The sequence below is a fragment of the Pseudophryne corroboree genome, chromosome 8 (assembly GCF_028390025.1).
Source record: "Pseudophryne corroboree isolate aPseCor3 chromosome 8, aPseCor3.hap2, whole genome shotgun sequence".
Classification (NCBI taxonomy): Eukaryota; Metazoa; Chordata; class Amphibia; order Anura; family Myobatrachidae; genus Pseudophryne; species Pseudophryne corroboree.
This window is the reverse complement of record NC_086451.1, coordinates 132,582,845-132,597,743: the sequence shown is the minus strand read 5'-3', so window position 1 is coordinate 132,597,743 and position 14,899 is coordinate 132,582,845. Positions and strand designations below refer to the sequence as shown.

The window sequence follows — 14,899 nt, the reverse complement described above, 5'->3', positions numbered from 1 at the left end:
GGTAAGGGCACATCTGTATATTATTTTATATACAGATCAGTGCCGTGACAATATGCCATGAAAAACATCTCAGTATATAAATGTACATTTTCTATTGTATGCATTTCTAAAATGAAATGTTTACTAAGAAATAATCTGCTATTAAGTGCCCACAATCGGCCCACACAGACTATTAGCACTCTGAGGTACAGTAGCAGCCTACCAATTAGCTACATCCCTCCACCACCAATCTTTCTAGAGAACTGCAAGTCTCTGATCAACAGAAGATCTAAAGCAGGGGTGGGGGACCTGCGGCCCTCCAGCTGTTGTTGAACTACGGATACCAGCATGCCCTGCAACAGGTTTAGCATGGGCAAATAGCAAAACTGTTGCAGGGCATGCTGGTATGTGTAGTTCAACAACAGCTGGAGGACCAAAGGTTCTCCACCTCTGATCTAAAGGATGATTTGAGCAGCTGTGAAGACGATTACTTAATGACCTCATACCCGAGTCATTGTATATTAATTATGTCTCAATCACAAAAATTAAAAGTATCCACATTTAACTGACCTTAGTGAGGATTGTGTTGGTTCTGTGCTTGAGGATGGTTCCAGACTGATCGGTAATACTTTTTCACTTTTATAATTATCATATCTCTGAAAGAATACAGAATAAATGGATCTTATTCAACGTTGCTTTTACATCACACACATGAATTAGAGAAACTAGGAGGATTCTGTGTTCAAAATGTATAGTAAAACGGCATGTAACAGCATAGAGTTCCCTACGCTGAAATATATGCGTTTGTGAAGCAATTATGTGGCATTAGTCTTACGGGCACTACATACCTAGCGATCTGCCGCAAGCTGCCCGACGACGGATACGGCCGACGGGCGACCAAGCGGCGGCAGTTACAGGGTGAGTGAAGTTTGTTCACTACCCCCGTCACCCGGCTCCATAGCAGTGCATGCAAATATGGCCTTCATTCACAAGCGACGGGGCACCAACGATGAACGAGTGTGGGGCTGCGCATCGTTCATCGTTGGTGCCTCCACATTGAAAGATTTGAACGGTATCTCGTTCATTAATGAACGGGATTGTTCATATCTTTCAGTAATATCGCCCAGTGTGTAGGGTCTATTAGGGTTGGAATCTCAGCAGCCCCGATACCAGAGACATAAGATGCCTATAGAATCCATATTGGCTGCAGTGCCTATTGTTACTTCCCCCTGATATATACATATTACGTTCATCTAACTCAGTGTATCACTCCTTTTTCATAATCTAAGGATTACATGCATAGATATAGATTACTGAGCGTTTTAATACAAATATTATTTTCCCTCTATAAATGTGGCACTGAAGGAAAGTAAAACAGAAGGCAGAGGCAGCAGATATTCTTCTTAAAGATCCATATTGTTGCCATTTTCCTTTGGAAAATTAATGAGGAGGTAAAAAGCAAAATGTTCCTTTATTTTTAGATACAATTTTCTTTCTTTCTCTGTAACGAAACTGTAATAAAATCACTAGTTAGGTAAGATACACGGTGGGATGTAATACAGTCTGAGATTGCTGGAGACACGGGTTACCGGACTATCGTGTACATTTTTTTAAAGAGACAATCACTTACAAGGCATGGTTTTGTCTTGTAAGTGATTGCCCCTTTAAAAAAACGTCCAGGATCGTCCGGCAACCAGCCCCTCCGGCGATCTCGTACTGCATTACATCCCGCCAATGATGCCACTTCCCAAACCTCAGTGAAACTTCCAGTTCTTAACTAATAAGTAAGTAATGTAATGATGAAAAGCTTATTGCATCTCTTTGGCAACCTTCTAGTAAACTCTGCTAACCTTTACAGATAGGCTTTAATATTCAGTCTGCATGGCATAAATGAACTACCTAAAGCAGAACGTACAGTAACCCTTTGGGTGCCAGTAACGTATGACAATGCCTGTTCGAGACAATCTTCATTAGACTATTCTAATTCATTATAAAGCTGCTACCCAAACAAAATCTCAAAGTAGCTTCAGATGATGTAGTGCTGTTACCTTAATTTGTGCATGTGCCCATCTAACAACCAATTTCTTGGATAGGGCGAGCTTTCCATTGAGGCACTGAATAGCATTTTCTGCTTCCTATTTGATACAAAATATATAAGTTACTTTTACAAAATTACAGACCTGTACAGAAAGACACAACAGATACATAGCATTTGCCTAAGAACACATCCAAATACTTGAAACGCTCATTGTAACGCAGGTCATACATCTAAGCGGAGCTGCCCTGTTCTGCTGATACCGCTCCAATGATCTGCGTTTTATCGGTGGATCGGGATAATCCTACGTTAAAAATCCCTGCCTTGTGGATTCCAATTTTTCTTGGGTCGGAATCATCGAATCAAGGATTTTCAAATGTTTGATTTTGCAGATGACCCATTCCAGTCATCTGCAAAATGGGGAGATTGCCACCATTAATTGCAGATGTATATGCCTGATAAGTCTGTTAAATGTATACATGATTCTGCATAGCTGTGGATATGTTCTACGCTGCACAATGTATGGCAAGAGAAGAATGGTAGTAATAGACTTACCGCCTTAGTCTCAAAATTCACAAAGCAATATCCCCGGGGCTGTCCTTCTAGTGGACCGGATTTGTGGAATAGGAAATCAAATTGTTTCACTTTCCCAAATTTCTGTAGTAGGTTTAACAGATGGTACCTGGAAAATTTAATGAATTTATAAATAGTTACTACTACTAATAAATATAATTTAAGATAAAGTCATAAACACTCATTTTAAATAATTAAAATAGTAATGCTGGGCCTCTTGCCAATTAAGCAACCACTTTATAAACAGGGCACAATGCTTTAGACCAGAGTTTCCCAACGTCAGCCATTACAGTACAGGTTTTAAGGATATCAATGTTGAAGCAAAGGTGACTTAATTAGCACCTCAGTCAATTTGACCTAATCTGTACTCAAGCATGGATATCATTAATACCTGGACTATAATGGTGGGAGTTTGGGAAACTGTGCTTTAGACCAGTGTTTCTCAACCTCAGTCCTCAAAAAATATTAGTAGTGCATGCTTTCCATGCACTACTAAGGTTCACTACTGATTTACACATTTTAAAAGATCCACAGGTGGTTCTATTCACATGTGATTATGTGGGAAGACCTAAAAGATCCACAGGTGGTTCTATTCACTTGGGATTCTGTAAGGGGACCTGGAAAAATAGGATTTTAATTACCGTATTTGCTGGCGTATAAGACGACTTTTTACCCCTGAAAAACATGCCTCCAAACGGGGGGTCGTCTTATACGCCGGGGGTCGTCTTATACGCCGGGCGGGAAGTCGCGCTGTGGGAAGTCGCGAAACGGGGGCGTGGCCTAGCATAAGGGGGCGTGGCCTCGAGGTCGGACCGCCGTTTTCAGCAATCCAGGGGGTTAAGAAGGTGATGTTGGCTGCCCACCCCACTTCCCCCGTGAAGTGCCTCTATCTGTACGGTGAGTGTACGGCTGCCGGCGGGTGAAGCTGTGTGAAGTCCGGCTCCTACACAGGGACAGGAGCCAGGTGCTGCACGTATTGTTACAGTGCAGCACCCGGCTCATGTCACTGAGCAGGAGCCGACATTCAGCAGTGACAGGCGGTGCATAAGAAGGGGGGGGGGGGGGGGACAGCGGCTTAGGCAGGGGGGACAGCGGCAGCACTGCAGGGAAGCTTTATGTGGTGGGTTAATACTGGTACTAATACTGGTACTACAGGTACCTTGGATTCATGGGCGGACTAGACAGCTGCTAGTGACAGGGAGACGGCAGGGACCAATCCAATCAGGCTTTGTATACAGCCAACAGCCAACCACAGTACTGCACCATTGTACAGTACAGTATAGCATAGCAAAATACAGTGTGTTGCCAGAGTTCCTCTGGGTTGTGGGCTGCCTGCCTGTGTTCCTGAGAAATCAAATCAAATCTGATGTTCTTTTACGTTTTATTTGGTGTGTGGAAGGTGTGCGGAAGAGGGGGTAGTCTTATATGGCGAGTACATAACAAACTCTATATTTTGAGTGGAAATGTTGGGGGGTCGTCTTATACGCCCAGTCGTCTTATACGCCGGCAAATACGGTACCTACCGGTAAATCCTTTTCTTGTAGTCCATAAGGGATATTGGGGAAATCTAGTACGATGGGGTATAGACGGGGTCCAAAGGAGCTAGTGCACTTTAAATTTTCTTCACTGGGTGTGCTGGTTCCTCCCCTCTATGCCCCCTCCCACAGGCAGTTATAGGTAAAATGTGCCCGAAGGAGAAAGGCGATATATAAGAGAAGGAAATATGATAACAAAGAGTCGTGAGATTTACTTACCAGCACACCACTAACATATAACAACCGGCAACGGCTGGTAACAACAACAGTAAACAGCTGAACTGGTAACCATACAAGAAGAACCTGCAAAAAAGTCACTGCACTGAAGCGGGCACCCAATGGGAGTAATTCTGAGTTGATTGCAGCAGGAAATTTTTTTAGCAGTTGGGCAAAACCATGTGTACTGCAGGGGAGGCAGACAGTGATCGCAAAAACGCGCTATAGCGCGTTTTTTACCCCAAAATGAGGACTGGGGACTCACTTTGTAAGAATGGGCGGGTCCCCGGGGACGCGCTCCGTTGAAATTGCTCTCTGGCGCCTGATTGGTTACTAGCTGACTTTTCTCTGACCTTATTGGACAGAAGTCAGCGGCGGCTGCTGCTGCTGCTGGGCGGGAAGATGCGGTGCCGGGAGTCAGACAGGAACACGCTGAGAGGACTGACAGGAAGCTGCAGCGCGGCGCTCCCGGGCTTGATCCACACTTCTCACCCTCTCCCCGGCTGCACTAGTCCACGGGAGGGGAGAGGGGAGGGCCCGCTAGATTACAGATGTGACGGGAGATGCCGGAGCCGCCGCAAGATGACATCACCCAGCAGAGTGATGAAGTCGGACCCGCCACCTGTGAACAAATCCCTGCTCAGAGCTGGCAGGGCAGAGGTAATTTAGCTGAGCCAGTGTGCGGGGCCAGGCAGAAACTGAACAGCAGCAGGCTAATGCTGCCTTAACAGTGTCTGCCAGCCCAGTGTTTCCACCTTCCCTCCCCAATGAGCCCACTGTGTTTTCTCACTGCCCACCCATCTAGAACCACCCTGTCAGTCCAGACACACTGATTCCCCTCCCTAACTCAGCCCAGTGTTACCTCCTCACACCCCTATATCTTTGCCCCTCTACCTGGCGCAATGTGTATAACGTGCTCTGCCTGGCGCAATGTGTATAACGTGCTCTGCCTGGCGCAGTGTGTATAACGTGCTCTACCTGGCGCGGTGTGTATAATGTGCTCTACGTGGCGCGGTGTGTATAACGTGCTCTACCTGGCGCAGTGTGTATAACGTGCTCTACCTGGCGCAGTGTGTATAATGTGCTCTACCTGGCGCGGTGTGTATAACGTGCTCTACCTGGCGCAGTGTGTATAACATGCTCTACCTGGCGCAGTGTGTATAACGTGCTCTGCCTGGCGCAGTGTGTATAACGTGCTCTGCCTGGCGCAGTGTGTATAACGGGCTCTACCTGGCGCAGTGTGTATAATGTGCTCTACCTGGCGCGGTGTGTATAACGTGCTCTACCTGGCGCAGTGTGTATAACGTGCTCTACCTGGCGCGGTGTGTATAATGTGCTCTACCTGGCGCAGTGTGTATAACGTGCTCTGCCTGGCTCGGTGTGTATAACGTGCTCTGCCTGGCTCGGTGTGTATAACGTGCTCTGCCTGGCTCGGTGTGTATAACGTGCTCTGCCTGGCTCGGTGTGTATAACGTGCTCTGCCTGGCTCTGTGTGTATAACGTGCTCTACCTGGCGCGGTGTGTATAACGTGCTCTACCTGGCGCATTGTGTATAACGTGCTCTACCTGGCTCAGTGTGTGTAATGTGCTCTACCTGGCTCAGTGTGTGTAACGTGCTCTACCTGGTTCAGTGTGTATAACGTGCTCTACCTGACGCAGTGTGTATAACGTGCTCTACCTGGCGCAGTGTGCATAACGTGCTCTGACTGGCTCAGTGTGCATAACGTGCTGTACCTGGCGCAGTGTGTGTAATGTGCTCTACCTGGCGCAGTGTGTATAACGTGCTCTACCTGGTGCAATGTGCATATTGTCAGCTACCTGGTGCAATATGTATAATATGCTCTGCCTGGCGCTAAGTATATAACGTGCTCTGCCTGGCACTAATAACGTGCTCTGCCTGGCACTAATAACGTGCTCTGCCTGGCGCTAATAACGTGCTGTACCTGGAGCAATATGTATAACGTGCTCTACCTGGTGCATGTACCTGGTGCAATGTGTATAAGCGGCACTACTGTGTGGTATAATGTGAATTGGTACTATTATGTGGCCACGCCCCTTCTCCATTAAGCCATGCCCCTAATTTTTTTGCGCGCGCCTTAGGCGCGCACTGCCTATACTTAAGGTTCTGGGAGATGGAGAACCGATTCACTTTCTGCCAAGGGGCACCAAAATGTCTAGTTACAGCTCTGGTGGGTGTCCTGCATGCTACACAGCCCAGCAGCACTGTCACCCCCATCTCACCACCTTGCAACAAGATTAAGATTAATAAAAACCTTCATTCCGATGGGACCCAGAAAAGGACCGGTAGGACCCCAATTTTTAAAAGTGAGGGGTCCCTGGGACCCACTTTTTTTTGGCCTCAGCGCGATCACTGGCAGATATAACATGTGCAGAGACAGATAGATTTGGGTGTGGTGAGTTCAATCCGCAATCTAAATTGCAGTGTAAAAATAAAGCAGCCAGTATTTACCCTGCACAGAAACAAAAATAACCCACCCAAATCTAACTCTCTCTGCAAATGTTATATCTGCCTCCCCTGCAGTGCACATGGTTTTGCACAACTGCTAAAAAATTTCCTGCTGCGATCAACTTGGAATTACCCCCAATATCCCTTATGGATTAAGAGGAATGGATTTAATGGTAGGTAATTAAAATCCTATTTTCTCCCGCAGGGTCCACAGGATAACAATGGGATATGAAGCGACAGTGGATTTGCCCCAATCGGTCAAATCTTTCCGGCCTCCAAGCATGCAAAGGGCCCATCCATATATCGCTGTCTCAGGCAAAACAGTTTTTTGTTTGGTGCGGCAGGAGCCGGACCATGGTCAGAGGGCCGCTGGTTTTTAGCAGCCCTAAGCTTATTTTTATTTTTATAGTCTTACTATTTTTCTGAGCAATCTTCCTAAACAGCGTCTTATACGTACCTTAGAAAGAGTCGCTCCAACAACTCTCCGCTGGTCGCGACAACGCTTACCCAAGAGTACAGTGCTGTTTCGGCGAGCGTCTGTGTCGGATATACTAGCAGGTCCAGCAGACATTACCAGCCTGTGGCCAGAGCACGGGGAGAAGGTAAGGCACAGCCGCACTGTTTTGGGAGGAGACTACCAAAGAGTCGCTGACGCGGGTGTACCAGCTATAGGCCTTAGGGTTCATGGCTCCAGGAGTAGTTTGAGGCCGCGATTCCTAGGGTTGATGTCAGCAGTGGGGATTCAGACGCTCTCCTGGTCACCCCTCCCCCTGGTTCATGACCAGTTTCCTCCGAGTCTCCTGCCACAAACTGTTTCCCGCTTCCGTCTCAGATGCTGTACACGAAGGGCACCCAGTTGCAGCATAGGCGGCTGTGTGACTGGTGCGTCTGTGTTCACTGAGCGTCTGTGTTCACTATAGGTTCATGGAGCGGCAGTGTACACTAGTAGAATCTGAATCCACTCAGCGTTCGCTAACGTATTGATCGGTCCTGGAAGCGAGGCGAGTCTCCCTGTATCCCACTCTACAGGTAATACAGCACTAAGTCTCTACCTTTTTGAGTATGAATAGTTAGGTAAGTGCCTATTGCATATGAGTCTGTATACATTTACTGTTGTTTCTTTCGCAATGCGTCTGAATATGGCAGATCTGTTTAAACATGATTCAGTAATATGTTCTTCTACAAACTTGAAATGTAGTTGTAGTTGATTATGTGTTCATATTGCTTATTATACAAATGTATAACATGTGACTGACTGCTAGTGTGATTGCTGACTTTACTATATTCTGTCAGTTTTGTTCTATTCCGATCCTCAATGCTGGTGCATGGGTAGGGTCGGATTGTATGTCACTTTAAAAAACTTAAAGTGATTACAGTCACAAAGTGTGTAGTACACTGTGGAAGTGTTGATTATTTATCATGTCTAAGAGCTGCAAAGGTGAAGAAGATACACTCACAGCAACACTCATATCACGTTTGTCTTGCAAAGCTGTGTTATCCTCTCAGAATCTGGTTCAGGATTTTGTGGGTGCAAATTCTTTTAGTTTTTACCACGGGTTCTTGAAAAATACAAGGCAGATTCAGGTGCAGGTTGATCCACCTTGAGCTATGTTTGCACAGACTTTATACAGTATAGCTGAAAGGATAATTCCTACAACTCCTGTACCGGGGATAGGTAATACGATTAACCCTTACATGCAGCTTCCCACCTGTGGTGTATCACTTCCAGCAGCTACCTCTCAAAAGAAACAGGCTGATGAGCCGGTGGTAAGTAAATCTTCATCCTCACAGGCTACACATGGTTCAGATGAGGATTCATCGGAGGATGAAAGCTCAATTAATTCTACTTCGCCATACGAAGAGGAGGAGGAAGGCCTCAGCTCAGTGGATATAGCGGAGTTAATTAAAGCAATGAAAGCCATTCTATCCTTAATGGATTCAGCTGAGCCTGTGTTAAAAACCAAGGCACCTGTGTTTAAACGTCCCAAAACAGTTAAGACTGAGTTTCCAGGGTCAGATCAGCTGACGGAAATCATGGAAGAGGCTTGGGCTATGCCTAATAAGTTTAGAATTTCTAAGAAATGTAATTCCAATTATCCTCTTCCAGCTGGGGATTGATTAAAAAGGGAGGTGGCTCTTAAAGTAGATACGCATGTGATTCGATTAGTGCGAAAATCTACATTACCTTTGCCTTCAACATCATTAAATGATGTCACGGATAGGAGAGTGGATGGTTTTCTAAAAAAACATTTTTTTCCTGTCTGGGGCAGTCATAAGGCCAGCCATGGCTTCAGCTTGGATGGCAAAGCCAGTGGTTGCCTGGGCTGATGCATTGGAGGGGGATTTTTCAATAGCATCTAGAGAGCAAAAATCCCATATAGCGCATATAAAACAGGCTGCAATGTTCTTGGAAGAAGCAGCATTGGATATGGGTACTATTGCCTCCAGGGCATCAGCTTAAACAATAGCTGCTCATAGAGCTGTTTGGCTATGTATGTGGAAAGCTGATTCAGAATCTAAGAAGGTTCTGGAATCTTTGCCCCTTTCTGGAGATATTCTTTTTGGTAAATAATTGACAAATATTTTGGAGTCAGAAGCAGACTCCAAGAAAGTAAAATTTCCTCCCACATACAATTTCAAACCTAAAGTTCCGTTTTTTTTCTGGCTTTTCGGTCTAACGGAAAAGCTAAAGGTAAAAGTGATAGCAGGCAGTCCTAATACAACAAGTCTGGTAAAACTAAAAAGTATTGGGCTACCAGAGGACCGGTTGGTAAAACAGATAAGCCATCAGCCTGATGGTGCGGGCCTCCACCTGGGGAATCCCAGGGTGGGGGATGACTTCTTCAGTTTGCACAGATCTGGCAGCAGTCTACAACAGATGCCTGGGTGCAGGAAGCGGTATCTCTAGGTTATGCTTTTGCCTTCAAGAAGCACCCTCCTCGAAGATTTTTTGTACCAGCCCGTCTCAGGTAGAGACGAAGGCCAGGGCTTTGCAAGAGGCAGTTCAGAAATTGCTTCAATCAGGAGTAGTCATTCCAGGGGTTTTACTCCAACCTGGTTTTAATTCAGAAGCCAAATCGGTCATTTCGGCCCATTCTCAATCTCAAAGTGCTGAACAAATATATTTGGGTACCTCGGTTTCACATGGAGACTTTACGTTCCATCATTTTGGCCATGGAGCCAGGGGATTACATGGTATCCCAGGATATACAGGATGCTTACCTACATGTTCCTATAGCACTGTCCCATCAGTGCTATCTCAGGTTCGCTATCCTCCAACAGCATTTTCAGTTCCAAGCCCTACCTTTTGGGTTAGCCACAGCCCCCAGAGTATTTACCAAAATTATGGTGGTAAGGCAGCTTATCTCCGCCAGCAGGGGATAAGAATTTTTAACTATAGAAGTAAAAAGGTCATTAGCCTGGTGGCTACAAACATCCCATCTGGACAAGGGGAGACCCTTTTGGATATCAGATTGGGAAATTCTGACGCCAGATGCCAGTCTCCAGGGCTGGGGAACAGTGTCAGGAAGGTTGTGTTTCCAGAGGCAATGGACCAAGGAAGAAGGTTGCCTGCCAATAAATATATTGGAACTTCGGGCCAAATACATGGCACTGATTCAGGCACAGGACATTCTTCGGGGAAAACCAGTCCAGATCCGCTCGGACAGTGCAACGGCAGTAGCGTACCTCAGCCATCAGGGAGGAACTGGCAGCCGAAAAGCGATGAAGGAGGTAAGTCACATACTAAAGTGGGCAGAACTTCATCATCCAGACTTGTCCGCAGTGTTCGTTCCGGGAGTCCTAAACTGGGAAGCGGACTTTCTCAGTCGACACACCATTCAGGCAAGCGAATGGGCTCTACACCTGGAGGTCTTCAAGACTCTAGTAGACAAGTGAGGGTTGCCAGAGATAGATCTCTTGGCGTCCCGTCTGAACAACAAAGTTCTCGCATACGGGTCAAAAACAAAGGATCCCAGAGCGATCTTTGTGGATGCCCTGTCGGTGAGATGGGACTTTCATCTGGCTTATGTGTTTCCTCCAATCGCCCTATTACCCAGGTTGGTGAGAAAGATAAAGCAAGGAAAAGGTGCCATGATACTAATAGCTCCGGCTTGGCCCAGAAGGCATTGGTACACAGATCTGCAGAGAATGTCGATGGATGCTCCACTTCTGCTCCCTCAACGTGCAGATCTTGTTATCACAGACTGTCTTTGACGGCGTGGCTCTTGAAACCTCTATCCTGAAGTCAAGAGGATTCTCACAACAGGTAATTCAAAACTATGCTCAGAGCAAGGAAACCTTCCTCAGCTCACATTTATCACCGAATATGGCAAACCTATATTCATTGGTGCAGTGAACGGAAAATGGACCCCAAGTCTTTCAGAGTTTCCAGGGTCTTAGCATTCCTTCAGGCAGGAATAGATAAAGGTTTGAAGGTGGTTTCCTTGAGAGTGCAAGTGTCAGCATTGACTGTATAGTTTCAAAAGAAAATTGCCAATTTACAGGATGTGCGTACTTTTTTCCAGGGAATGCTGCGCATTCAACCTCCCTTTGTTCCTCCTACAGTGCCTTGGGACTTAAGTCTAGTCCTGAAAAGCCTTCAAGTTGCCCCATTTGAACCACTTAATAAAGTGGATCTTAAATGGTTGACAGCTAAAGTTCTCTTTCTACTGGCTATGGCGTCAGCTAGAAGAGTATCAGATTTAGGGGCATAATCATGTTGTTCCCCATTTCTGATTTTTTATCCAAATAAAGCAGTTCTCAGAACTAGATCTGGGTATCTTCCGAAGGTGGTGTCTAAATTCCACCATAATGAAGAAATATACGTTATGGTAACAACTTACTGATGATAACGGTATTTCTCCTATGTCCACAGGTTTCCACAGGATAACATTGGGATATGATGGAGTGACAGCGGATTGGCACCAAACGATCACAAGCTTTCTGGCCTCACAGGATGCAACGGGCTCGTCCATATAATCCCACCCACCGACTCAGTCAAATCAGTTGTTTCCAAAGCATTTAGGCACGAGCATTATGTAGAACCCTATTCAGGCGAGAAGAACACACATGTACACCCTTCCACGCAAGAGGGAAGAGGTTAGGGAGTATAAAGATTCTCAAATCAGGTGCGTCAGGGTGGGATCCCTGTGGAAACCTGTGGACATGGGAGAAATAACGTTATCAACGGTAAGTTCTTACCATAACGTATATTTCTCCGGCAGGGTCCACAGGTTATCCACAGGATAACATTTGGACTTCCCAAAGTAATTTTTATAGTGGTGGGGACGCTCCAGATTAGACAGGAGAACCTTTCGCCCGGATTCAGCGTCATGAGAGGCAAAGGTATCCAAGGCATAATGTCTAATGAAAGTGTTAATGGAAGACCATGTGGCTGCCTTACATATCTGTTCTGCTGAAGCACCATGTTGTGCTGCCCATGAAGGATCTACCTTACGTGTAGAGTGAGCAATGACATTAACCGGAACAGGGAGATCAGCTCGAGAGTATGCTTCTGAAATAGTCATTTGAAGCCATCTTGCTAGCGTCCGTTTAGTAGCAGGCCATCCTCTCTTGTGAAATCCGTAGAGAATGAAAAGAGAATCTGTCTTTCTGATGGCAATGGTATGATCTACGTAGATTCTTAATGCACGGACTACGTCCAGCGATGCTTCTCCCGCAGAAAGTCTCGATACCTGAAAAGCCGGGAATACAATTTCTTCGTTAAGGTGAAACTTAGAGACCACCTTAGGAAGATAACCAGACCTAGTTCAGAGAACTGCTTTATCTGGATAAAAAAAAAAAAAAAAAATCAGAAAAGAAGATTTCCATGACAGCGCTCCTAAATCTGCCACTCTTCTAGCGGATGTCATAGTCAGTAGAAAGAGCACTTTAGCGGTCAACCATTTAAGATCCACTTTTTTCAGTGGTTCAAATGTTCTGAGCATTGGCCCTCATTCCGAGTTGATCGGTCGCAAGGCGAATTTAGCAGAGTTACACACGCTAAGCCGCCGCCTACTGGGAGTGAATCTTAGCTTCTTAAAATTGCGACCGATGTATTCGCAATATTGCGATTACTAACTACTTAGCAGTTTCAGAGTAGCTCCAGACTTACTCTGCCTGTGCGATCAGTTCAGTGCTTGTCGTTCCTGGTTGACGTCACAAACACACCCAGCGTTCGCCCAGGCACTCCCACCGTTTCTCCGGCCACTCCTGCGTTTTTTCCGGAAACGGTAGCGTTTTCAGCCACACGCCCCTGAAACGCTGTGTTTCCGCCCAGTAACACCCATTTCCTGTCAATCACATTACGATCGCCGGAGCGAAGAAAAAGCCGTGAGTAAAAATACTTTCATCATAGTAAAGTTACTTGGCGCAGTCGCAGTGCGAACATTGCGCATGCGTACTAAGCGGATTTTCACTGCGATGCGATGAAAAATACCGAGCGAACAACTCGGAATGAGGGCCATTGTTTGAATTACCTGTTGTAAAAAACCTCTTGACTTCAGGATAGAGGTTTCAACAGCCACGCCGTCAAAGACAGCCGATACTGATGCCTGTGATAACAAGGACCCTGCATCAGTAGATCTGGACGTTGAGGGAGCAGTATTGGAGCATCCATCGACATCCTCTGCAGATCTATGTACCAATGCCTTCTGGGCCAAGCCGGAGCTATTAGAATCACGGCACCTTTTGCTTACTTTATTTTCCTCACCACCCTGGGTATCAGGAAGATTGGAGGAAACAGATATGCCAGATGAAATTCCCATTTCACTGACAGTGCATCCACAAGGATCGCTCTGGGATCTTTTGTTCTTGACCCGTATGCCGGAACTTTGTTGTTCAGACGGGACGCCATGATATCTATCTCTGGCAACCCCCACTTGTCTACTAGAGTCGGAAATACTTCCGGGTGTAGAGCCCATTCGGTTGCTCGAATGGTGCGTCGACTGAGAAAGTCTGCTTCACAGTTTAGGACTCCTGGAACAAACACTGCGGATATTGCCGGAAGATGGAGTTCTGCCCACTTTAGTATGTGACTTCCCCCCTTCAGTGCTTTTTGGCTGCGAGTTCCTCCCCGATGGTTGAGGTACGCTACTGCCGTTGCATTGTCCGAGCGGATCTGCACTGGCTTTCCTTGCAGAATGTCCTTTGCCTGAATCAGTGCCATGTATATGGCCCGAATTTCTAACAGGTTTATAGGCAGGCAAATTTATTTTTTGGTCCATTGTCCCTGGAACCATATTTTTCTGGACACTGCTCCCCAGCCCTGGTATCAGTTGACAGGATCTTGAGTGGAATTGTGCATATTCCACCATGTCGAAAGTTGACAGCATCAAACCCATCACTCGCATTGCCGTGTGAACGGATATTGTTTGACTGTGCAACAATTCCTGAATCATTAACTGCATCTTGGATATCTTTTCCACAGGTAAAACACGTTTTATGGTAAGAACTTACCTTTGTTAAAACGGTTTCTGCGAGGTACACTGGGCTCCACAAGGAAAGACATAGGGGGTGTAGAGTAGGATCTTGATCCGAGGCACCAACAGGCTCAAAAGCTTTGACTGTTCTCAGAATGCATAGCGCCACCTCCTCTATAACCCCGCCTCCCTGCACAGGAGCTCAGTTTTTAGTTAACCAGCCCAATGCAGTAGCAGGAAAAGAGACGACAACGGTTAGTAGCCACATACACCACACTCTCACGACAGGAGTAGTGTCAGCGGCTAATGCCATACCAACCCAAAGAAGCTAAGTGCGTCAGGGTGGGCGCCTTGTGGAGCCCAGTGTACCTCGCAGAAAGAGATTTAACAAAGGTAAGTTCTTACCATAAAACTCGTTTTATGCTGCAGGGTACACTGGGCTCCACAAGGAAAGACATGGGGGATGTCCTTATGGGAGGGGTGCACTGTAGCGGGCACAAGAACCCGGCGTCCAAAGGAAGCATCCTGGGAAGCGGCAGTACCGAAGGCATAGAACCTTATGAACGTGTTCACAGTGGACCACGTAGCCGCCTTGCACAATTGTTCAAGGGTCGCACCACGACGGGCCGCCCAAGAAGGTCCAACAGACCGAGTAGAATGGGCCGTAATGTGA

General features: G+C 46.3%; 1 protein-coding gene across 1 annotated transcript in view; it reads right to left on the bottom strand.

Moving 5' to 3' along the window:
- Window positions 1-14,899, bottom strand: part of RBM18 (RNA binding motif protein 18) — a 122,670-nt gene that overhangs the window by 32,687 nt on the left and 75,084 nt on the right. The window contains exons 3-5 of the mRNA XM_063936937.1: window positions 2,570-2,696; window positions 2,028-2,114; window positions 550-635 (exon numbers count right to left, since the gene is read on the bottom strand). Of these exons, the coding sequence (XP_063793007.1) occupies window positions 550-635; window positions 2,028-2,114; window positions 2,570-2,696 (300 nt within the window). The remainder of the gene's footprint in view (window positions 1-549; window positions 636-2,027; window positions 2,115-2,569; window positions 2,697-14,899) is intronic.